This window comes from Nesoenas mayeri, assembly GCF_963082525.1.
Source record: "Nesoenas mayeri genome assembly, chromosome: 8".
Taxonomy (NCBI): Eukaryota; Metazoa; Chordata; class Aves; order Columbiformes; family Columbidae; genus Nesoenas; species Nesoenas mayeri.
This window is the reverse complement of record NC_137554.1, coordinates 31,561,580-31,585,279: the sequence shown is the minus strand read 5'-3', so window position 1 is coordinate 31,585,279 and position 23,700 is coordinate 31,561,580. Positions and strand designations below refer to the sequence as shown.

Genomic DNA, 23,700 nt, shown 5'->3' with positions numbered 1-23,700 from the left:
GGGACACCTGCCACCCACGGGGAATGTCCCCTGGGCCTGGGAATGGAGGGACCCTGTGTCCTGTGGAAAAGGCTGCACCATTGTCACCCTGCTCCTGTGCCCTAGCTTAGTGGTGCCAGACCCAGGACAGGGTCAGGAGAAAGTCGCCCTCCATTCCATTTTCCCACCTTCCCCCCACCCCTGGGGCAATACGCACCCAAACCCTTTCAACGGGGTCCCTCCATTCTCCTGGTCCCGGCCAGTGCATGGGCAGGGAGGTGGGGAGCCCTTTTGGGACTGTCCTGCTCCCCAGAGCAGCGCCTGGGGCTGAGCTGAGCCCTGTGCAGCCAACACCAGGTCTTGCAGGAGTGTACATATCCCAGAGAAAGGATGCAGGCAGCATCCAGGGAGGATGGAACGTTGGTCTGATCCCATTTCGGGAAGGGTGCTCTGGGCCCAGGAGTGGGCAGGTAAGGATGGGGCGGCAGGCAGGACATGGGGAGGAGACTGACTTTGGAAGCCTCCCCAGGAGGTTTTGTGGGGGTTAGCTCCTGTGTGTGGCTGCTGCAGCAAGGAGGTACCTGTCTCAGTGCAATGGTCCCTTGTAGTGTGCTCTGGTCTTGCCATGTCTGGGGTGGCAGCAAGCCCAAGAGCAGCCCCTGAGCATCCATGAGGCCCAGATGCTCCACTGATTGCAGCAGGAAGGACGTGGGATGGGGAGATTTATGCCCAGCGTCTGGCAGCATGCAAGCTTGGGGCACCAATGCTTTGATACTCCCATGACTAAAAATGGGTCACATAAACCAGCACATGGAGCAAAGGACCCCAAAATCGGCACACCAGAGGACTGTGGGGTGACAGCACAAGTGCTGGTAGGGAGCTGCATGAGAAGATATGGTTAGTGGGGGCTGGTTTCTGCAGGCTGGGCAGTTGCATCTCAGCTCTGCTGGGTGGGTTAGCTGGCAGTTTGCATTTTTGGGGGTCTCCCTGCAGCTTCTCTTCATCCTAGGGGCTGGGTATGGCAAGGGGCAGAGCAGAGGGATCAAAGGGGCGGGGGAAAGGAGCAGCTCGTGAATTGTGGGTCATTATCTGTTATTAACATCTGTAATCTCCCGGAGAGCAAACTGAGATTTACAGCCTGTTATTAGGCTGTTACTCAACCTGTTGTGCAACAGCTCAGTTTTAAAAAAACTGAATGTGATTAATAGCCTGCTAATAAGGGGGAAATCTCTCCTATTTAATGCAAACAGCCTCTGCCTGGGCACTCCAGGAAGGCTGGACTCACAGCCCAGGTTCTCAGGCTGGCTGCTGGTCTCCCCCTGGGACCCTCTGTGCCATAGGACACGGGGGCTGGATGGGGGTCCTGGGCAGCAGTAGTTGCTGCTCCTTCCCATAGGTCCGGGCTCTGGGATCCTGAAAGCATCAGGGTGCGATCGCCACCTCCTCCCAGCGCTGACTCCATGCATGCGGAAGGGGGTCCCGGCTGGTCCCTGGATCTCTCCTGTGGTCACCCTCTGGAAGACATGGAATCTCTGAGTCAGCTGCGGTTCTTATCCAAGAATCTCACCTTTTGTTTGGCCGTGACTCGCACCTGACTCACTTTGACCCCACAGCTTCCTGTCCTTCTGCCTTTCACTGCCCGTGGTCTGAAGGGTGCCCTCTGCCCCCAGATGTCCCTATAGCTTCACCTCCTGGCTCTCACTCCTTTTTCCAGCCATCTGTAAACACCTCCCTGGCCATGAGAACACGGCACTGGGAGTGCTCCCCAGTTCCTGAACCCCTCTGCCCCCTGGGTCTTTGCCTCTCTGAGTTGTCCCTTGGTAGGATGGTGACAAGCAGGCAAGTGTCGCACGGTTGTGTCCCCCAAAACAAATCTCTGGACACTATTTTCATCTCACCTGGACCCCAAGGAGACCTGCCCTTGGTTCAGGAGGGGGTTGTCAGCACAGTCACAGGTGGAAGACAAGATGCCAAAAGCCCCCCTTGAGCTTTGCAGCCTGGACCGAGACCCTGCCCATTCATTCTGTTGATGGCCTCACTCTACCAGCTTTGACCTGATGACTGAGCACCGTGGTTAATTGGATTGTAGCTGGTCCTGTTCTTGCCCTTGCTGCCAGCCCAAGTCCTGCCTGTGCTCCCAGGAAACTCCAGGAAAGCCACCGGTAGGGACCCACCTCCCTGCAGCCTTTTCCTCTCCCTGCGGCATTAAATCCCTTGGCTGTTTCCCTTGGGGAACATGCTGGCCCTGCCCAGAGGGACTTGCAAGCTCTGCCCCAGGTGAAGAATGTGGGTGCCTGGGAACTGCTGCTGTCTGCTCCTGTGGGATCTTCTCCATCCCCAGCTGAAGGCAATGTTGCCTGCAAATGCTGGTGCTCCAGGTCTTGTCAGCAATAACCGGTCTCCAGAGCTGTCCTCTGCATGTCCCAGGGTGACTGGAGGCACCTGGGAGTGCAGAAGTAGCTCGTGCCACTTCCAAATGACACCTTAGGAGGACCCAGGGGTCACTGGGCAGCTTCTTCCAGCAGCATGAGGCCTGTTTGTGAGCAAAAACACCTGGGGCTGGGCTAGGGGGCTTGGAGGGAAGTGGGGGCATGAACAGTATCCATGGGTACTAGGAGAGTGGCATGTCACAGTGGGAGACACAAGCCTGGAGCTGGGGTCCCCGCTTCCCATGCCCCTCCACCCTGTAAGCTCAGGCAGCTTTTCTTAACCCTACCCAGCCACTAGTGATCACCCGTGGAGCTGCCACCCGCCACTGTCACCCAGCGCAGGGCAGCAGTGGGCAGGGGCTGAGCCCATGGCCCCTGGGCTCCCAAAGCATCCCAGGACAGCTGCTGCTGCCAGCCAGGCAGGCAGCCGCATCGTGCCAGCCTGCCACATGGTTGCTCAATGCTGCGGAGGAGGGCGAGCTGAACCCGTCCTGGAGACCCACGCACTAATTAGGGCCTTGGCGGTGCCTCGTCAGCAGGGCACCCGCGCTGCCCCGGCTGAGCGTCGCTGTGCGCAGCGCGGTGCACGCGGCGCTGGAGCCCGGCCGTGCTGGCAGGCCTGGCCCTGCCTGTAACTCACGTGGCGCAGCGGCCGGGCTGCATTTTCCACATTCCTCCCAGCTCTGAGTCACCGGCACCTCCGCTGCCAAAATCTTTACCCGCACCCAGCCGTGCCGACAGCCCACGCCAGCTCCAGCGGTTGTGCGCGGCTGCGTGCTAGGCAATGGGCGCCTGTCTCAGTGCCAACCCTCTGGGGATCCCTCCCCTGCCCTGGGGCTGGGTTTCCCACCCTGGACCCCAGCAACACAGGGAAACACTCCTGCCCCGCCCCAGGAAAGCTTTGGTGCTGGGCGTCCTGCACCCCATGGGGAGCTGGGGAGCACCCATCCTTGTCCCCTTCCCCCAAGCAGCCTGGGGGAGGGATTTGTACCCTATGCCACTGCTCAGGGACATAGCACCCAGGCTCTGGGCACAGCATGCAGCCTCACTAACCTCCTGTCACCTCCTGCACCAGCTCGACATGATTCTTTCGAAGAGTGCAGCGGTGCTGCCAGCAACCTCACCCTGCCGGCAGCCAGCCCAGCCCGGCCCCGGCCCCTGCTCGGGGCCACCTGCGCTGCCCCACGTCCCCATCCAGGCACAGCAGGAGTGTCACCTCTCAGGACCGGGGATGGCCAGTACTTGCAAAAGTAGCCGCAACCAAGGACTTGGGCACATGGGAAGTGCTTAGTTCATGGCACTGGGTGCTGGGGAACAGGTGGGGCTGGGGTATAGAGGGAGGGGTGTAGAGTATGGGGTTCCACGCTACATGCCCCCCCCCCGCTAGCCATATGGGATGGCTCACTGTCAGCAAGGAGTGCACATGCCTCTCCTGCGGCCTGCTTGTCCCTCCTGGCATGGCACTCACCAAATCCACTCCAGGACCCAGCAAAGCTGTACCAGGGATTCCCAAAGGCTGGCGCAATGCCTGTGTGCACCGCAAAGCGCGTGTGGTGTTAGGGCATGTGCCTGTCCACCTGCACCGCACATACATATGCAAGTGTCCCCAGTAGCAGTTCCCAGCGCGCAGCGGGTGCCGCTGAGCACCGCTGGCTCACTCAGCAGCGGGCTGGTGAGCTGTCATGCGAGCAGGTGGCTGGGGTGCAGCCCCAAGCCCTTCCTGGAGCCTCTCCCTGAAATGGTGGCTCCAAGCCGTGACACAGGGGCTGAGCTGTCTCTTTCCGCCTGTTTCCCAGCCTGTCAAGCCAGTCATGTCAGGTCTTGTTGAAATTTCCCGAACGGCTGCTTGGCACCTGCCCTTCCCCGTCCGGATGGGCAAGTTCCTGGAGCATCAAGCCAGGGCAACGTATTGCCCTGGCCCCTGCCGAGCCTCCTCATCTCCGTGCCCTGGCTCCAGCATCCTGCCACAGTGTTGGCCTCCACGGTGCCACAGCCACCCTGCCTGGGTGATGCTGGGTTGGTGGCAAGAGTGCAGGGCTGCGAGTGCCGGCAGCAGGTGGGCACTGAGTCACGCCAGGGCTTGGTGGTGTGGGGAAAAACCTGCCGCCTCTGTGCTGGGCGGTTTGGGCAGCTGGACTGGCTGAGCAAGTCAGGCTCAGGCGGGCAATGCGGGTGCCGTTCGTTCACCGCTGCAGCTGGAGGACGTGCCGGCAGGATTGGTGCTAGTGGGAACAGCCATCTCCTGCTACCAGAGCCTGAGGACAAGTGCCCACTGCGGCCAGACGGCAGGTCACAGGCTGCCTGGGGCTGGAAGCCGGGCAGGCAGAGCCAGGCTGGGATGGCTCCAGTGAGCCAGGCTCTCCATCCCACTGTGCAGGATGGCACTGGCCACATGGGGATGCTCAGCCTTGGTGAGAGGCCAGACTTTTGGCCAAATTCACATTGCCCGTGGAAAACTCCTTCCTGCCAGAGCCACCCACAGCTCCACAAAGGGGTTGAGGATGTAGTTTTGAGCAGAGGGTGTAGCCGTGGCCGCAGGCGGGCACATGGGAGCCACTTGCCATGCTGTGCCAAGCCCTGCCATGCCTCCCTGTTCCCGCAGCCTGCCTGGGACAACTCAGACTGTGCCACCACAGCTCATGCCCACCCCACCCACTTCTGCACATGGGGAAACCATGGCAGAGAGCGTGGCAGAAGAGATGAAAGACGCGCTGGGTTAAGCACGGGCACTGAGCCAGCAGCCCTGCCCAGCCCTGCGCAGTCCCAGAGCATCCTTTGAGGAGAGCTGGAGCGTGGGACTCAGGTATCATGGCTATGCTAGACACATTTCAGTGTCCTGGGGACATCCTCCTTCAGGCCATTCTATACTGTGCCTCCATGCCTTCCTGTCCACACAGGCAGGACACAGGCTTTTGACTGGGACAGGGGAGGTGCAGGCTCCCAGGGACACAAACCTGCTCCATTATTCCCACAGCCAGTGATTAGCATTGCTGCCAGGGTCTGTGATCATCTGCAGCTCTCCCTGCCTGGCACAGGGACTGCCTGGGGAGCACAGGGGCAGTTGAAGTCCTGGAGGGACAATCCTCCGGCAGGGAGACAGAGGGACCTCCAGGCTAAAAGCCCCCTTGGTACCCTTGCCAGACCCAGGGGCTGCATTCCCAGCAGAGGGACGGAAGGGCTCCTTCATCCCAAGCCTTTCCAGGAGCCCATCGGGTGTGGTGTCCTGGCAGCCGCTGCACAGGGTGCTGGGTGCCAGGGCGGGAGGTGAATGAAGGGGGAACTGCTGGGGCAGTCCATGGGATGTAGGAGTGAGGCTGGTCAGCCCAACTGCTGAGCCAGGGTCTCCTCCGTGAGCAAACAAGGCCAGATCCTGGCTGGTGTAGGATGGATAGAGCCCCATGATGCCCAGAGGCTCGGCCCTTGAGCTCAGCTCTCAGTCACTAATGATGTCCCTCCCATCCCCGTCACTGACATCTGGTTAATGGGCCCTGTAGCTCCCGCTGGGAAGGTGCAGGGAACCTTGCCCTGCTGTGGCCATAACCCTTCCCTGCCTGGGCTCCCACAACGTGCCTTACACCCTCTCCTTGCCGGCACCCAGAGGGTGAGGATGCACCAGACATAGGGACCCTGACTTTGGGACCACTGATGAGTCTAGATGCCTCAGCAGGGCCAGAATGTGCCCAGCTTGTGTGGTGCTGGGGAGTGGGCTAGGGGACGGCCATGCTGGGGAGACCCAAAGTTCCCCAGGTGAGACAGTAGTGATTTGAATCATTGGAGGAATGTAGACCTGGGCACAAGAGGGTGGCAGAGCCTGGCACACCTGCACATGGATATGCATAGGGCTGTACATGCCTGGCACACACAGGGTTGTGCAGAGCATGAGCTCATCACCTACAGCAACATGACAGCAGCATCTGGGACCCCTGCCCGGGCTCCAGCGCTGGCAGATCACAGCAGTGTCTAACGTAAAGGTGCTGGACACAAGGACCTCAACAAGCTCACTGTGTCCCTGTTGTCCCCCACATTGTCCTGTCGTCACCCCGTAAATGATGCTTGCCTGGGGCCAGGACAGGTAGAGTAGCATCCCCAGCCTGTCATTTCAGCTCTAATTGGATTCCCTGCTGTTCTCCTTCATCAGAGCTGAATGAGGGGCTACTTAATGAGAGGACCGTGATTAGCGGGGCAGGGGGCTGGCTCTGGGCACAGGGAGGCTTGCCTGGGATGGGTAATGACAGGCTTTTGTCCCCTCTGCTCCTGCCCCCGACAGAGACAGGTGGATGACGGTGCCCCAGGCAAAGAGTGGGTACCAAAGGGCTGAACTCAGCAAGTCTTGGCCATTCCCACCCCCCTGCAGTGTCACTCTAAGGGGATGCCTCTGCTGCTGGAGCCTGGTCAGGGACCCAGGAGTCCTGGCTCTGGCTGGCTGCCCAGCCCCAGAGTGTTAGGACAACCCAGCACCATCACCTCTGGGGATCCTGGTCCCAGCTGGGAAACCCATCCAGCCATTAGATCCTGTCTTGGGACACTATATTTCTGGGATGGATGCCTGGACAGTGAGCTCCAGCCTGCATCAGCCCCAAGCCAAAGCAGCATGGAGTACAGAGACACATGGGGCCAGTTTCATCTCATGCTGCTCGCCCACACAGGGACCAGCATATGGGTAGACATCAGCTGGCACCATTGCAGACATATATTCAAGCCCATGGCTGCTGGGACCCAGGGACAGGGTCTGGCTCTGCATGGGCCGAGCTGGATGCTGTACCTGGGAGCAGCCAGGCAAGAGCAGGGAGAGGAGTGGGACCAGCTCCCACCCTGCTGTGGGTGCTGAGGGTGCTCTCAGGCCTTTGGGGACAGAAATGCAGGTACCCATAAGGCCAGCACTCAGACATGCTTCAGCTCTGCCAGGGTCCTGCACCCTGTGAGACCGCAAGGACACAGGGAGCCCAGGCTGGACATGGTGTGCACAGGCAGAACCCTGCGGTGGGACCCTGGTACATCTAGCACACCGGGCAGGCATTGTGCCTGCAGCCTGGCAAGTGGGTGGGTGGAGAGGCAGACAAATCGCGTGCGATGGGCTGGGGATAATTCACTGCTCCTGAGGAGAAAAATCCTCCACCTGGAAAAGAATCTGCCCCCCTTCGCTCTCAGCCCAGGAGGCTGCAGGGCCCGGAGGGGCAGGGAGGGGTGTGCAGGTGGGCTACTGAGCTATGAGCCTGCGCAGGCAGCCCCCTTGCTGGGCGAGGGCACTCAGGGTGCTGCTGTACCTGACTGGGAGCTCTCTGCTCCATAGATGCAAGTCTGGATGCAACAGTGGGTTCTGGGGAGGAAGCTTGGCATTGGTGCCAGCTGCTCACCCACCCTGCAGCTGCACATGCCCACCTGTCACGGTCAGCACTGTCCCTATGCTGGGGACACGTGCTGGGGTAAGCTGGAAGGTGCTTCCTGATCCCAACGACCACCAGCCACCAACAGTTCCCATCTCAGCATATGGGTGGGAGGGTGATCCTGGCAGGGTGTGGTGCTCTGGGAAGAGGCTGTGCTGGGCAGTGTTGAGAGGACCGGGAGCCGGAGTGGCTCGAGGGCTCATGGGGATGGTATAACCTGCATGCCTCGGCCTATCACGGCTGCGTTAGGGAAGCTGGCTGCATGGCAGGCCCTGGCATGAAGAAGCATCTTTGCAGAACACCTCTCTTGTCTCCCAGAGGATGCAGCATGTTCTCCTGTGTGTGTCCCAGCCCTGGAGCTGACAAGTGTGCACAGACACGTATGTGCGTGTACACATATGTAAGAGTATGTGCACGTGACACCCTTTCAGTTGGGGCTAATTAGGTCGTGAGCTAATAAGCAAGCAACCTTCCTGTGTTGGCTTTCTGGAGACAGAAAAGGAGACAAGTAAGGAGCTGGGGAGACACAGCTCACCCTCCAGCATCCCTGCCAGCTACCCCTGGACCACAAGCAGCCTCACACAAAGTGTCAGGGATAGATGTCTCCTGGAGGGAGCTGGAGGGGCTTTCACCATCTCCAGCCAGGTACCCTTATCCCTGTCCCCCCCATCCACAGCTCCTTGCCTTCCTTGTGACCAGACCGATTTCCTGAGGACAACGGGCCAGCAAGAATGCTGGAGCAGGCTGCTGGGCTGGGGGAGGTTGACTCTGAGCCTGGCCCCATGCAGCTCGGTGGCCTCAGCTCCCCAGAGTGGATGGACACACCAGGGGTCATGGGGAAACCATATTTCTACACCAGGCAGCCTGCCTGCAGCAGGCAGGACTGCAGCGGTGTGTGCGATCCTCTCCCCGGCACGGCTGCCCTTACCTGCTGGTCCCTGTATTGCCCCGCCATCCTGCTCCACACAAACATTCCCTCACTCCCAGCCATGGTAAATATTGTTGCAGGGCAAACAGTGAATCAGCCCCCTTTGTTTGAGTGTTGCTGGCAGCCCCGGCTTGTTCGACTGCTGTTTAATGGCTCTCCAGTTGTGTACCCTGGAGCTACTCATTAACCCCAGGCTGCAGATGGTGATGAGGACGGATCTGAGCCAGCCAGGAACAGTTTTCCAGTGCTGGGGACTGGCTCCAGGCAAATTCTGGTGACCTTTTACCAGGTGCCAATGTGCCAGAGGTTTCCTTCACACCTCTGCAAGGTGTGGCCGACCCACTGTCAGTCCAGCATGCCCACCGACCCACACAGCATGGTATGGTACAGCAGAGTGGGGCTTTGCTCGAGGCAGCATCCTCATCAGAGCATCCCACCCAACTCAGCCCATGCTCCTGGGACAGTCATGAGACACCAAGGAGCTGCTGGCTCTCGTGGAGGGATGCTCAAGCCCCTGTATGTGGCAGGCAGGCTGGAGGCACCCCATGCTGGGAACCATGCAGCAGAGGGCTATGCAGCACAGCTCCAGCAGGTTGCTTGGGACCAGGTGGAAATGAGCAGTGGGAGACCCTGGGACGTGCAGGGTGCGGGACAGGGGCTGGAAATGGGCAGCCCAGGAAGGACTGGGAGGAACTGGCCAAAAGCCTGTCCCAGAGTACAGAGATAGGGGCAGGTGGGGGCACAGAGCTGTTGCTCTGCCTGTGATGTCTTCCCACCAGCCGCAGAGAGGCTGTGCATCCTACAGAACGCCCTCATTCCCAGGGTGCACCCACAGAGCCCCAGAGCTCCCAGCTTCTGAGTGTGGGAGGGGGCAAATGCATCCAGGTGTGCACAGGTCAGTCTCAGTATGGGGTGGTTCCACAGCAGAGATGCCAGGACACTTGTGGCGGGCAGGCAGGGGTGGAGCTGGGGCAGGACCCTGTCCACCATCCCTGTTGGGCAGCACAGGACCTGGCTGTACTGCCAGCAGAGGGGACAGCCCAGGGAGGACTGCAGGGAATGCACAGGGCACCCAGCACGCTGGAGCTGGAGACATGCTGCCAGGAAGGCCCCAGTAAACATCTAGTGTCTCTGTTTATTTGTGACCGAGGATATTTATACCGCAAAGTCCTTTAAATTTAGCTGGGGACACACCCAAGCACCATCCAGTGCTGACGGCCGTGCAGGAGCTCCCAGCACAGCCAGCATCAGCACGGGTGGTGAGTGCACCAGTGGCACCAGATGTGCCCCAGGACCAGGACATCCAGGACCAACACCCACCATGGGGCACAAGGTACAGCAGCACGGCTGTGGGGATGGCAGTGCTTCTCCTGGGGGGCAGGATGAGGTCAGCACCCCTGGAGGGACAGGGCTGCCCAGGGTGATGACACAGGCTCCATGCCCATGCAGCAAGGACGTCGGTGCCACTGGGGCAAGTCTACATCTCCCCACCCCAAAGCACCCTGGGCTAAGCCAGTACCTTCCCATGCCAGTGCTCAGGGCTTTGCTGTGCTGGTTATGGGGTCTGAAACAACCTCGGGGCTACGTCCTGAAATTACGGCTCGGAGCTCAGCCACGGTTGGCCTGGGAGAGTCCCGGGGCCATGGGACACGCTGCGCCACTCCGGCTCCGCAGGTTTTGGCCCCTGTCCCCATGTTCCGCAGTCTCCCTGTCCCCTCCAGCCGCTGGTCGCCCGCCCCGCCGCCGCGGTGTCTGCCTCCCTCTGCCGGCAGCGGGACACCCGCCGCTCTCCCTACCGCTCCCTGGCGCTTCGAGCTCCGGGGTTTGTGGTCCCTCAGCACCAAGGTAGCACTGTCCCCTGACCGCCAGGCCCGCTGCTCCTTTTTTCCCCTCCATCCAGCTTTGGGTGAAATTCGGCATGTTGTTCCCACGCACTTTCCAGCTGCTCAATGTGTCTCTCGGTCCTCGCCACTTTGGATGATGTCGTCTGCAGGGCTGGGTCTGCAGAGCTTGGTCAGCAGTGGCTTGGCATGGCCCCTGCCCTCTGGTGAAGTGTAAAGCAACCTCCAGGCACCCACAGGCCTGGCTGCTCCATGTCTTACGTGGACCCTCTGTGAGGTGCTGTGGGCGCTCCCCTGAGCATCGCTCAGTGCCTGCAGCCCTGTGCTGTGTGGACGTGCCACTGTGCTCATCTCACTAGACCACTTGCTGGTCTGCCTAGTGTTATTATCAAGTGAATTCCTTGTCTCAAAAAGGGACCCGACAGGTTTGGACAGGCGGGGCCAAGTTTCCACGAGGCAAAGGCAACATGCCCTGCCCATTCAGTCTTTATTCATTAGATCCCATCTCAGTTTCCCCTTTTTCTCCAGGACAGATGTGATGCCAGCCAGCCTGTGATTACTCTTGACAGTTAAGACAGCCCCATGTTCTCCTATAAATTTGCTGCGCCTCATCCCGCTCTGACACTGTGTCTTTCAGCTCCAGCTTGTCCTAAAATCCCTGCCTCTTGGACCAAAATAAGTCCTGAACAACTCTACCTCTGAGCAGCAGGAGCTCAGGGCTGGCCAGTGTGAACAGTGTCTGCATGCTCATCACCTCAGCATACTACCCCACCTCATGGGGACCACGGACCTGGGTGCTCCCCTGGCCTAGCCCATCCCTTCCAGCCTTCTGCAGCTCTCCCCTCTGTCCCCTGCTTCCCTTACTGCTGCCAGGTCACATTAAATGCTGCAAAGGTTCATGGCAGAGACTAGTTGTGCCTGGAGGATACGTGTTCGCGGGCACTCCAGAGCTTGTTTTCAGATGCTCTCAGCAGCACAGTGCAGGGATATCTGGATTTTATCTGCCGTGAATGGTCCCAAAGGGAGTCACCCCTCAGCACTACACGAAGCCACTACAGGCCCCAAGCTCCTGCAAGCTCTCCTCAGCGACATGGGCAATGCTGGGGTCAGTGGGTGCCCAGCTGCAGGGGAGCAGCGGCACACACAAAGCATGGGGCACTGCAGGAGGAGACAGCCCTTGTCTCTGCCAGCAGCGGGGGCGCAGGGGACCCACGCCGAGCTGTCCCCACTGCCCGCAGGGGACAGTCTCCCTGAGGGTGTCACAAGAGCCGGGCAGGATCCGGCCCCGACTGTTTCGCCGGCGGCTGCAGTGAGCGGCAGGTGTCCGCAGAGGGAGCCCGGCCCCTTCCCAGCCCTCCCGGCGGCGGGGGCACAGCCTGGCACCCGTCCCCGTCCGCTTCCATCGCCCCGCTCCGGCGGGCAGCTCCCCCTGCCCCTCCTCCAGTGAGATGGGAGTGCGGGTCCTCAGCACCCGCCGGGTCCCCCGGGGTCTCCTCCGCAGAGCGGGGGTGAGCAGAGGGTCGGGCGGGCAGAGGAGCGATCCTTCCCGGGCACGGTGGGGTCCCACTGTGCGGTGCCCACATGGTGCCCCTGCCTTTGTCCTTCTGCACCTGCACTGGGGAGATCCCCCCGTCACTTAGGGGGTCCCCAGCGCTTGTGTCTGGCCGAGCCTGCAGACAGCAGCAGTAGCACTCACATCCACCAGCACTGGGAATTCTTCCCATCTTGTCATCCATGAACTTCAACCACCAAGTCCTACAGCTGCCCTCTCCCACGCTGTGACCCCCACTCCAAACACAGCTGGTGTTTGTTTTGCACCAGGAGGTGCTGGTTTGTCTTTATCCCAGTGAGAAAGGCACTCAGATTCTTTCATTGTCATTTAAAATGCTATTCGTTAGAGCTCACACTATAGACTACTACAGATAAACTAAGATGCTTTCAGATGCAGGAAGCCTGAGCTGTACAGTGTCAAACAGACCTCTGATCCACACACACCACACCATGTAGACCCCGTTGGTGGAAAGGGTTACCCCATTTTAGTCATTTGAGCTATCACAGAATTTCTTAGAAGAGCGTTATTCACTATTTCTACTGCCAAAGAGTAAGATTCTCCCATGAGAACTTCTTGCTATTTTAGATTAAAGACACAGATACGTACGTGGCAGAGAGCAGGTAGGAGCTCCCTGCAGATTCCTCTGCTACAGCCCGGCTTCTAACCTGGCTGAGCTTACCCCGCAGCCAAAAGGTGCCCACAGCACAGGTCTGGCCCTGCTCAGGCTTGCTGTTAAGCAGTTTACTAACTCCTCAGCATACCATAGTCTCCTGGCCAGGACCTTGCAGCACCCTGGCTGGAGAGAGGTGTCAGAGATGCAGGGGGCTCTGCTATTTCCCAGGGTGCCCAGCCCCACATCATCACTGTGCAACCCCCACGGTCCCGCTTCAGGGATGCCTGGCTGAATTCCCCATGGGGAATTTCAGCACGGTCTGGGGCATGACATGGTGGAGGATGGGTGAGGAGACACATTGGCATGGATGGTTACACCACGTGCATGCCCCGAGGGGAACCGAAACCCCTGTGTCACGCAGGACGAAGCACTGCAGTGTGAGCTCAGCCGGCAGCACCTCTTCCTCCTTGCTGCCCTAAAGATGCAGAGGAGACAGGCTTGGAGCCTGTCCCCAAGGACCTGCATTGGCAAATGTCATATGTGGGCAAGTGCTGGTTGCTGCTTTCCTGGACTGGTGCAACCACTGTCCCCTATCCCTCACCCCCGTGCGCTCCCTGTGGGAATGCCACAACCCTGCACCCCACAGATGCTGCCCAGCCCAGTTCCAGCAGCCAGACCTGATTTACCATGGGGTCCCTGCCTGCCCACTGTTTCCAGGGGACCTGGCACTGGCCTGGGCAGGGCAGTAATACCAGCCCCTTCTGCCAGGGGCCAAGAGCTGGCTGGCCAGACTGGGAAGGGGGAGCCAGCAGCAGAGAGATGTGAACCTGGTCCCTGTGTATGGCTGGCTCGTGGTGTAGCAGAAATGGGGACAGGAACAGGGATAGGGTTGGGGGAACACCCCGCAGCAAGTGGCTGGCTGCCAAGTTGCAACAGGAGCTGGAAGCAGCTCTGCAAGCCCTGCCCAGCCTCTGGGTACCAGCTATCCCTGTCCAGGGGCAACGCTGTGTTTGCAGAGCCTCGGGGCTGCAGCTGCACACCCTCCCCAGGCAGAGCACCCATGGGTGCACTGGAGCTGGGTAGAGCTTGTGGGAGACAGTCCCTGGGGCAGTGCTTGTCCCAGCCTGGGGTGCTCAGTGGTCAGCAGCCCATGGGTGGTGGGCTGAGTGCTGCAGCGGGATGGCAGCCACCTCCAGCTGCTCCAGGTCTGTGGGGCACTGTCATGGGATAGCTCCCAGCAGCCAGGCAGTGAGGGGAGTGGGGACAGCTATTTTGGGCAGCCCAAGGCACCCCAGCTGTCCTGCTTTCTGCAGCACAGAGCCTGCACTGGGGCAGGGACCTGGGTACTGTCCTGGCCAGCATTAGGGGAGATGCACACACTTCCCACAAGGTCCCCAGCACCCCTCTGCCCCTTGCACCCAGAGGAGAGCCACATCCCAGGGATGAGGCAGCCCAGAGCAGAGCTGACATGGATGAAGCTAAACTCATCCAGACAGTTCTGTGCCTCCCAGACAGGTGCAACCAGGGCAGAGGGAGGAACAACAGCCTCAGGACCTGCAGCTGAAGTATGAGCTCCCAGCCTCGGAGCCCTTGTCTGCACTCAAGGCTGTCCCTGCCAGCCACACGTCTCCAGTGTCAAACACAAGCCCTGCGCTGCGAGCTGGGTGCCGTGTGAGTGCTGCTGAGGCAGGCTGCAGGGGGCCAGCACAGGGCAGTGCGGCAGCCCAGCTTCATCCCCTGCAGCCACTGCCGTGGGACACTGTGGGTTTGCCCACCCATCTGACTGTCCATCCAAGCCAGAGCTTCCTCCAGGCTGGCTGGATGCTCCACGAGGGACTTTTCCTGTGCCACTAGTGGGCACCAAAGTGGAAAGTCCCCAGGAGCTGTGCCTGTGCTGCTGGTGTCGCCGATCCCTGTGGCTGGGAGCAACGATGCCCACAGAATCTCCTCCCATGGCTGACACCACCCACCCACCCTGGCACTTGCCCAGCTAAAACGGGGAGCCAGAGGGGGTGTGAGCTGCTGGCAAAGCCCCGGGCAGGGGCACGGCAGGACCTGGGGGGGAACCAAGCCTGGAACTGGGTGAGAGGGGCAGCTCTCAGCACAGCAGGGACAGGGGTCCTGGGATGCAGGGGTGTGCCAGGGCAGGAGTATGGCACTGCCACATGGCATTGCAACCATACCAGGTCTTTGCTAGGGAGCAAAGGGGCTCTCATGACATGGCTTCAAATTGCTGGCAAATCAGGGACAGTTTGGGGGGCTTTCCAAGTGCTCTTATACCATCATGGGAGCCATGGGGAGGGAAATGACATGCTGTCATGGACCACTTCCTCTCTTCCTATGCTGGGAAGGATGAGGAAGACATGCTGGGGAGAAATGAAAGAGAAAGCTAGAAGGGCAAAACACAAGCTCATGCCTCTTGCCTGGAGCTTCCCATTCCACATTGCAGGGTCCTTCCTGATAATGCTGTCCCCAGAGAGGGCATATCCAGCATGTGTGGGGACTTCTACCTCCATCTCCCCATCCCGATGACAGTGGGTGTTTCCTGCCAGCCCACTCCCTCTCTGGGCTCCAGTGCTGAGGTGGGAAGCTGGATGACTGGGACAAGGGTCACCCCAGAGCACGTGGTCCCCCAGTCTCTGCAGCTCGACAGGCAGCCCAGTCCCCTCAGGAGCTGGCCTGCAGCCTGAGGAGCTGGAAGCTGCTTTTGATAAGCTGGTTTAAAAGATTTTGGTGAAGTACCATCATGCCAATGCTGGACTTTGCCCTCCCTCTGCCTCCCGCACCAGGACACACACAATCACTGGGTGTGATCCAGGGCAAGGAGCACCCAGCTCTGCACACAGCATCCTGCCAGCAGGGAGGCCTCAGGGCCAAATCCAGACCCGGCTGCACTGGGGCTCACAGTGCTTGGGAAGCAAGTTGGGACACAATTCCCGAGTCCCTCCAGAGAGGTGCACAGCCAGTCCCCATGCTGGGTGCCTGAGGGAGACAGCATTAAATCCCACTGCATTTGGTGTATCCACAACCTCAAGGACAAGCTCTGGACCGCACCAGGGCTCCGAGCACTCGGGATTCACCACAGACCCATGCTGCAGTCCTGCCACACATGAAATCTCCGGAGATCCCTAGTGTTTCAGCTGGCCCAGCCCGCTCTCAGGTGCTGGGAGCTGGCATTTCCTCCCCACCCTTCATCTCTCTGGATCCCTGCCCGTCTTGCTGGCAGTTTCCCAGGCAACAGCACCCATGGAGATGGGAGAGGAGACGCTGTGCTGCCGAGGCTGCGATGCCATCCATGTGCTGACCTGTGTCCCCCACAGAGATGCCACAGCTGCCATGAGGTCACTGCAGCTGTCTTCAGGAGGGGAAGCCACTAGTCCCACAGATTCGAATGGCACTGGGGAAGAGGTGCTGTGGCATCACCCCCACCACCTGCAGGGACTTGGGGGCTCTGTGACACCTGCTAGCCTAGAGGAGGTATGGCAAGGAGGGAAGGAGTTGGGTGGCCCAAAATAGGGAATGGGGGGATGATGGGGAGAGATGGTTGAAGGCAGCACCAGCACAGGCTGGAGGCTTGCACCCATCCCACACCCCTGTGGCACTGCAGCCTCCCACCCCACGGACCTTGTTTGGCCTCTGCCCCTGCTGTGGCTCTGGGCACCATGAGACACCGGGGAATTCCTGACCAGCATAGCAGGACCATGGCCAAAGCCACAAGTGTGTGAAGCACCCAGGCTCCTGGGGAGGAGGTGTTTACACCCAGGTGTAGGGTGCTGTAAGGGCACTGCAGCACCTTGGAGGCTGGGGGGGGCAAGGAGCAGTCCCTCGCTGACCTGCCAGAGGCTGTGGTGCCCGTCCTTCTGTTTCCCCAATTTGAGGCATGGGAGAGTGCACAGAGGAGATGCACAGGAAAGGAGGGGGATAGAAAGCATGAGTTTCAGCCATAGAAATCCATCCCTTGAGGGTCAACTCTGCAACTCCGCAGCTGACAGCTCCTCTCCAAAGCCCAGACCCTGGGGCAGGGGTGTGGGTTGCAGCTGGCTTCTGGCTCTGACGCAGGATGCTGGGCGTGGGATGCTGGATTTGGGATGCTGGGTGTGGAATTCTGGATTCAGGTGCTGGGTGCTGGATTTGGGTTGCAGGCTGGGGCGTGAGGCCATGTGCAGCTGGGAGCGAGGGTGCTAGCAAGCAGCCTGGCTCCTGGTGCTGAGCAGCCATGCACGGGTGCTGGGAGGGTGTGGGAAAACCCAAGCACCGGCTGGTTTCACTGCTGCCTTCCCCTTCCTGCTGTGGGTGCCCTGACTCCGGCTTTACTTGCAAAACGAAAGCAGTGTCAGCAAGGGTGTGCGCCGGCGCCGTCTCTCATCCTGCAGCCCAGCACCCTGTCGACTCTGCAGCGATACAGCCCACGGTAGCTGGCCAGACATCCCTGGGGCCCTTACCTCCACTCCATCCAGGGCTGAGGATTCTCTTAATCAGGCAGAAAACCTTAGGGACAACGGGGATCTGTGGAAAGACAGGTAAGGGATGGTCCCCAAATTGGGTGGAGCTCCATGAGGTCAGCCCTGGCATGAGATGTGGGGTTGCAGAGGTGGTCAGGACCAGAGAGCACCCAATGGGATGTGGGAAAGGTTGTGCTATTGATGCACTTGAGGTGCTGAGCTGTGGGGCGAAAGGCTCCTGCTGCACCTCACAGCCACGCCGAGGCCTCAGTGTGCAGCTTGCCCTGGGAGCTGGGAGGTGTCCAGGGGGCAGGGCAGGGTGCTGGGGTGCAGGCAAGGGAAGGGGAGGAAAAGGGAGGGGAAGGGAGGGAGAGGAGGGCGGGGAGGGGAAGGAGAGGAGAGAGGGGAGGCCTCGGCAAGGGGCCAGGCAAGGGGCGGCCCCCAGTGCACCCATCATGCATTACTGGAAACATCTGGCCTGGGCTGCGGGGGTGTGTGCTAGCGGCACACACATGGATATGGGGATGCACACAAGCACATATGTACTTATGAGTATGTGTATATCAGTATATACATCCACACTTGGGTACACTCAAGTTCGTGTGTATGTATCTACCCATGCATGTGTACACAGACGTACACAGGCATGGAGGTTTGTACGTACATGTAGATGCCCACATCCATGTGTATGCATATAGAAACAGACATTCACATTTACATGTGTACACAAACATAAACACACACCTAAATACATAGGTATAAATGTACAGATTTGCATGCATACACATGTACATGTGCCAGCAATCTCGCTGCAGTATGCACATGCATGGATACATAACTGTGTGCATGTGGACCCACTCGTGTGCGAAAGCCACACACATGCATACACATGTACAACACTAAACTCACTCTTCCTGGCCGGGGCCTGCAGGCAGTCCTCTGCGCGGGTTTGTCATGGTGCTGTGCCCTGGTGGTCTGAATCTGTGCGTGTGCATGCTGTGTGCGGTGTTTCTGTCTGTGTCAAAACGTGCGTGCGAGTGCACATGTGCCTATATGAGCCTGTGTGTGACTACATGTCCCATATATGTTCGCATGTTCTATATGCCTGTGCGAGCCCGAACGTGCCCCTGGGTGTCCGCATGCCTGTGGGCTGCAAGTGCCCATGTGTGCCAAGTATGTTATGTGTGTGCCCAAGTCTGCCAAGTGGAGGGTGTGCCCGTGTGTGCCCACATCTCCCCGTGCACACTCGTGTGTGCAGCGTGCCCATGTGAGCCCTGTGTGCCGTGTGCCCACGCGTGTGCCTGTGTACCACGTGTGCCCGCATGTGCCGGTTGCGCTCTCTTGCCCTGCGAGTCCCCGCAGTGCCCGGCGGTGCCCGAGACCCCGGTGCGGGTGCGGGTACCGGAGCGGGGCGCTGGGGAGCGTGGCGGTGCGGGGGGCGGAGCGCGGCGGCGGGGGCGAGAGGCGGTGCCAGCCCCCACCGACCTCCAAACTTTCATTAACTCGGCAGCACCGGCGGCGGCGGCTCCCGGCCTGGCACAGCACCGGCACCGGTACCGGTACCGACAGCGGGCCGGGCACGGCGGGGCGGCGCCCTTGCGGGCCCACCCAGCGCGGCGGGAGGGGCCAGGCGGCGGCATGGGCACGGTAAGAGGTTCGCACCTCCGCCGGCACCGGGTGCTCGGCCCGGCCGGCAGCCGCGGGAGGACCGGGGCGGGGAGGAAGGGTGCTACCGGGGAGGGGACGGGGGCGGCGAGGGGCTCCGGGGCGGTGGAGACGGGACCATCGAGAGCGACACCAGAAACGACACCGGCAATGGCACTGGGAGGTGCCCCCCCGCCAGGACGGCGGCGGAAGCGGGATGCGGGGCGGTCCCGCATCTGTTGCTCTCCCGGCGCGGCGGTGCGGTAACGAGGGAGCGCGGAGACGCGGCGGGCAGAGCGCGCCCGCCCGCCGATGCACCCGAGGGGGGCGATGGGGACCGGGGCGGCCCGGCCCGGTGCCGGGGCGGCGGGACTGGCGGTAATTTTCCACCGGCATGTACCGGGGCGGGGCGGCGGAGCAGCCACCACGTGGCGGCTGATGTAACCGAGCCCCCCCGCCGCCGTGCTGCACCGGGCGGCGGCGACGGGGGGTGCCGGGCGCGTTGCGGTGGAGCTGACCGCGGGTTTGCGGCCGGAGCCTCCTCGGCGGGGAGGGGGCAGGGCGGCAGCAACCCAGCCCGCTGCCCGCCTCCCATGGGTACCGGGGAGCCCCGGCTGCGGCGGGTACGGTGGATGCTGGCAGACGAAATGGCTTCGCAGGTGGCAGCGGCTGCAACGGCGTCCCGGACCGCCCGCCGATGCGAGGGGATGGGGGAGCTCCATCCTGCGGCCAGGCATCCGTGGTCTTCCCCTGGGTGCTATGGGCTGCATTCCCTGCCGGGATGTATCACCCCAGCTGGGAGATCCCGTGGGTGCCCAGGTGTCCCCACTTCCACGATGCCACCCATCCCATCTAGGTACAAGCTGCCCTGCCCTCTGAGCTGTCGTGGCATCCTGCACCTCTGGGAGAGCCACCCTCTAGCACCCATGTGTTGCATCCCCATCCCTACCTGGCTGTCCCAGGGGATGCTGCAGCCTCGGGCATCCCTGCATCCATACTCCCCTGCACCTTGCACACTCGACTCCTTGGCAGGCTGGGAGATGAAGCCAGCAGCACGATGCAGGCACGCAGCCTTATCAGTGCCTGGCAGACCTTGAAGGGAGGGGCGGCCCATCCCTTTAGGCGCTGTCCTCTCACAGGGCACAGGATGCATCCCTGCGCTGAACGCAGGGCCAGAGCTACCAGGCTGGCATCTTTTGTCTGACTGGCAATATGTGTGTGGTGAGGAGGAGGTCTGGCTGCCAGCCCTACATCTCACACCTCTGAGAGGTCCCTGTGCAATGCAAGGAGCCAGGCTTGTGGCAGTGACATCTCAGCTCCCCTTAGAAATGCAACTGCTCTTGGGGAGGAGTTTGGCGGTGGGACGTTGTCGTATCTGCTGGTTGCAGCCTGCCTGCACTAAGAGGCTGTTGCTGGGGCTGGGGGCTTGTCCAGCATCCTCTGGCCTCCTGCTTTTTATCTCCACCACCCACTCATGCTTCCTCCCCACAGCTTCAGAGCCTCATGCCCCTCTGCCAATCACTCCAGACCCCTGGCAGCCTGGGATGGGCCCTGTAGTGCTCAGCGGTGGTGGTGGAAGTGTTTGGGGACCCTTGGTGGGGGTCGGGGGTTGTTCCCCAGCCAGTAAGGACACCAAATGCTAGTGTAGGATTTGCAAACACTGGCACTGTCACACAGACAAGCAAACTGGTGTTTCACCAGAGCGACTGTCCCTCTTGGTGTGGTGAGGTCCCAGAACTTCCCTGGGGCCTCCAGCAGCCCCAGGCTGGGGCAGGGGTAAGGGCAGGAGAGGTGGCTGCCCATGCCCATGCCTTGTCCAGCAGCACCTGGCGCCTGGCAGAGCGCAGTGGCTCAGCCCCCCTGCACAGCACGTGCATGCGATGCACCGGGGCAGAAGGCAATCGTTTCCCATCTGTGTCCTGCGCGGCAGCTGAGCCCTGAGCTGGCTCTGCTCAGTGCCCAGTCCCGGCACTGCCGTGTACTGCAGCCATTTCGGCTCCAGCTCTCACTGGGGGAGAGCTCGCGGGACCCCGGCTCCTGCCCACGGCCCCCAACACCCACCTGCTGGGAGGTGGCAGCCAGCTGCCTGCAAGGTCGTCTCTCCACACTGGGTAAATCTTTAACTGCTTCTTGGAAGACGTCTGGGAGGTGCCACTTGAGTGGGTACCGGAGGTTCAGAGGTTCTGGAGAGGGTGGGAGCCAGCAGGAAGAGACATCATTGCCAGTCCACCCAGCGCCAGGTCTTGCATCTGTCGCCAGCCCCACCGCTGTGTGCCTGTGGGCAGGTACAGGGGAACAACCCGCCTGGCACAGCTCCCTGCATCTTGGAGGAAGGGGGAGGCTCGGAGCAGGGATGTGCCCATCCCACCAGTCATGTCTCTCTTGATGTCTCTCTTCCCCTGCCCAGCTTGCTGTGACGGTGGATTGAAGTGTACCAGTGGTGCAACCAGCGTGACAGAGAGTGGGCAGTCGAGGCACCCCACAGCGGGCAGCCAGCACCATACTCCAGCCTCCAGGGATGGCCGATAAGTGCAGCGAGGGGCTGCTGGTAAGTGCCGGGGTGTGAGGACTGGGCTAGTGTGGGTCACTGCTCTGGGGACCTAGAGCACCCGGTGCAGGGAGCAGAACACCTGGGCTCCTGTAGGGCTTGGTGTCACTGTGGAACCCCTGTCCGGGCTTGTGCCACCCCCGTGCTCTCGCAGCATGATGACCATGGGCAGGCACTGGCTGCCGCTCACCCTGAGCCTGCAGTGTGAGGCTCCCTGGGTGCGGTGTGTTGCCGTGCCTGGAGATGCTATCGCCCATCTCAGGCGCTTTGCCTGGCCTTATCACTTGCCCCAGCTCTCTGGGCGGGCAACAAAGATGAGAAAGCCCCGGCCAGGCTTCTCCTCCACCTGCTCTCGGCAAAGGGTGTGGGCGCCTCTCTGTGCTGGGTGCCCCCAGAGGGGCATGGTGTGTGATTGCTTCCCCTCAGCCTCCATCTGTTGGGCTCTCTTGGACTGCGCTGGTAGGATGGTGTGTGGGCAGAGCCGGGTTTTTCCAGGCACAGGTAGGGTTCCTGACCCTCTGTCCTTCCAAGCAGTGTGTCGCAGGACGCTGAATGCTGCCCTGCATTTGCCTGTGTCAGGGACGACTTGGGTGCCCTGAGTAGATGCGGGATGTACTCAGTGTGCATCCTCTTTGGAGGGCTGTGATGGCCCCATGCTTATGGTAGCTCTGCTGTTGCAGTGTGTGGTTTGGGAGCCCCAAGCTTGGGTTCCCTTGTTGGGCTCCTGTGCTGTGCTGGGTAGGTGAGCCCGGGCTGGGCTCCGCTGTTCCCTTTTTCCCAATGGATGGGAGCTGAACGCTGGGACCAACACAATCACTGGGCCCTCCCCTTCCCGGGGGGCTTCCTGAAATAGCTGCACGCTCCAGCCAGAGGGCAGGGAGCCAGGACTTCCCTGGGAAGCCAAGAGCCAGGGGAGCGGCATGCTCCAGCAGGCACTTCCAGCATGCTTGCGGCTCCTCCGCTTGCGTGTCCCAGCGTGGCCCCGCTTGTTGTGCCTGCAGCGGGGAGCACAGCACCCGTCCTGCCCACAGCGGGCAGCCTAGCGTGGTCAGGGTGGCTGGTGGGATGAGAAGGCAGATTTCTCCAGGAGAAGCTCTTGGCTGGGAACAGGGATGTATCTGGGCTCAGTCAGGGGTCTGTCACAGTGATACGACCCTGCATGTCTGAGGTGTTTGCTGTGGATCCATGCTGCCGCTGCATCCCTGCCCTGGCTGGAACAGCCGGTGTCACACCGGTGTGATGGCCAAGCCTGGCACCTGTGGCAGGGAGACAGGTGTGGGAGTGCTCATCTGTTCCAAATCAGTCTTTAATTTGCTTCTCAGATGTACCTAAGCAGCCCACCCTAGGGCCGGGGCATGTGGAGAGGTGGGGATGGACAGGGCACCACAGGATCTGGCACATACTGTGGGGGTTGCCCTGGCTCACAGCCCTCTGCCTGTGGCTCCACTTTTTGTGGGTCAAGGGGACACCTCTGCATGGAGGGGTGCTGGGGGACTGATGCAGGGCTGTGAGGAAGAAGGCAGGTCCCCGTGAGAGCATCCCGGCTCCTGGAACATCCCTGCACCACACCAGCTGCAAGACCCTCAGAAGGAGCTGTGGCAGGATGGGTGTTGGCTACTGTGCTACCTGGGTCACTGGGGAAGGGAGCTAATCTCCTTGGACTGCCACCAGTGCCGTGCCGGACACCTGATAAAGCACAGTTCGTACCTACCCAGTTGTCCCTACCTGCCCTCTCATCCCTGACTGCAGGTGCAGCTCCTGCTGCCAGAGCTCCCAGTCCAGCTAACCTCCTGTGGCACAGCCGCTGCCCAGGGGTGTGTGTGCAGCCTCTGGGGCTGGGCAGGTTTATGGTGGGGCTTGGAGTGCCTTCTGTGTCCTGCCTGGAGAGAGACAGGGGTGACAGAGGCAGCAGCTGGGTGACATGAAGCTGTGCCTCAGTGATGATGTGATGAGAGTGTCGTGTCCTGCTTTTGCAGCCTCTGCATTTTGTGGATGCACCTGGGAAGCTCTGCATGCTTGCTTCAAAGCCACAGGCAGGAGAGTGAACAGGGCACCCTCCTGTCCCCCCAAAACCCAGTGGATGCCCAACAGGGTTCAGGCCAGCTCCAGGAGCTGGATCAGTCCCTGTGTGGTCAGGCAGGGGCTCCCTGTGGGGCCACACGGGAGCGGGGAGGGTCTGACAGCCTCTCCCTCCCTTTGCTTTTAAGGACATTTTGTTTTGTCCTCCTCAGGGCACTTTGTTTGGGCTCCAGCAGTGCCAGCGGCTCCTGACTCCTGGAGCTGCCTTGTCTGGCACAACCGGGCAGCTTTTGGCCACAGCCGGGTGCCCAGCTCAGCTGG

The 23,700-nt window shown here is 60.8% G+C and overlaps 1 protein-coding gene and 1 long non-coding RNA gene across 3 annotated transcripts in view; one reads left to right on the top strand and one right to left on the bottom strand.

Moving 5' to 3' along the window:
- Positions 1-1,307: 1,307 nt before the first annotated feature.
- LOC308042868 lies at positions 1,308-19,839 on the bottom strand. The gene is made up of 3 exons (XR_013922427.1): positions 19,762-19,839; positions 17,169-17,232; positions 1,308-1,493 (listed from the first exon to the last, which is right to left on the bottom strand). It is a non-coding gene; the product is annotated as an uncharacterized lncRNA (long non-coding RNA).
- The window catches only part of SLC6A9 (solute carrier family 6 member 9), a 17,576-nt gene continuing 12,551 nt past the window's right edge, over positions 18,676-23,700 (top strand). The window contains exons 1-2 of one of the 2 annotated variants that reach the window (XM_080348618.1): positions 18,676-18,815; positions 21,220-21,360. In XM_080348618.1, the coding sequence (XP_080204744.1) occupies positions 21,331-21,360 (30 nt within the window). In that variant the 5' untranslated portion in view covers positions 18,676-18,815; positions 21,220-21,330. Of the gene's footprint in view, positions 18,816-21,219; positions 21,361-21,724; positions 21,862-23,700 lie in introns of those variants that run through there. The other variant, XM_080348619.1, reaches the window with a different exon arrangement.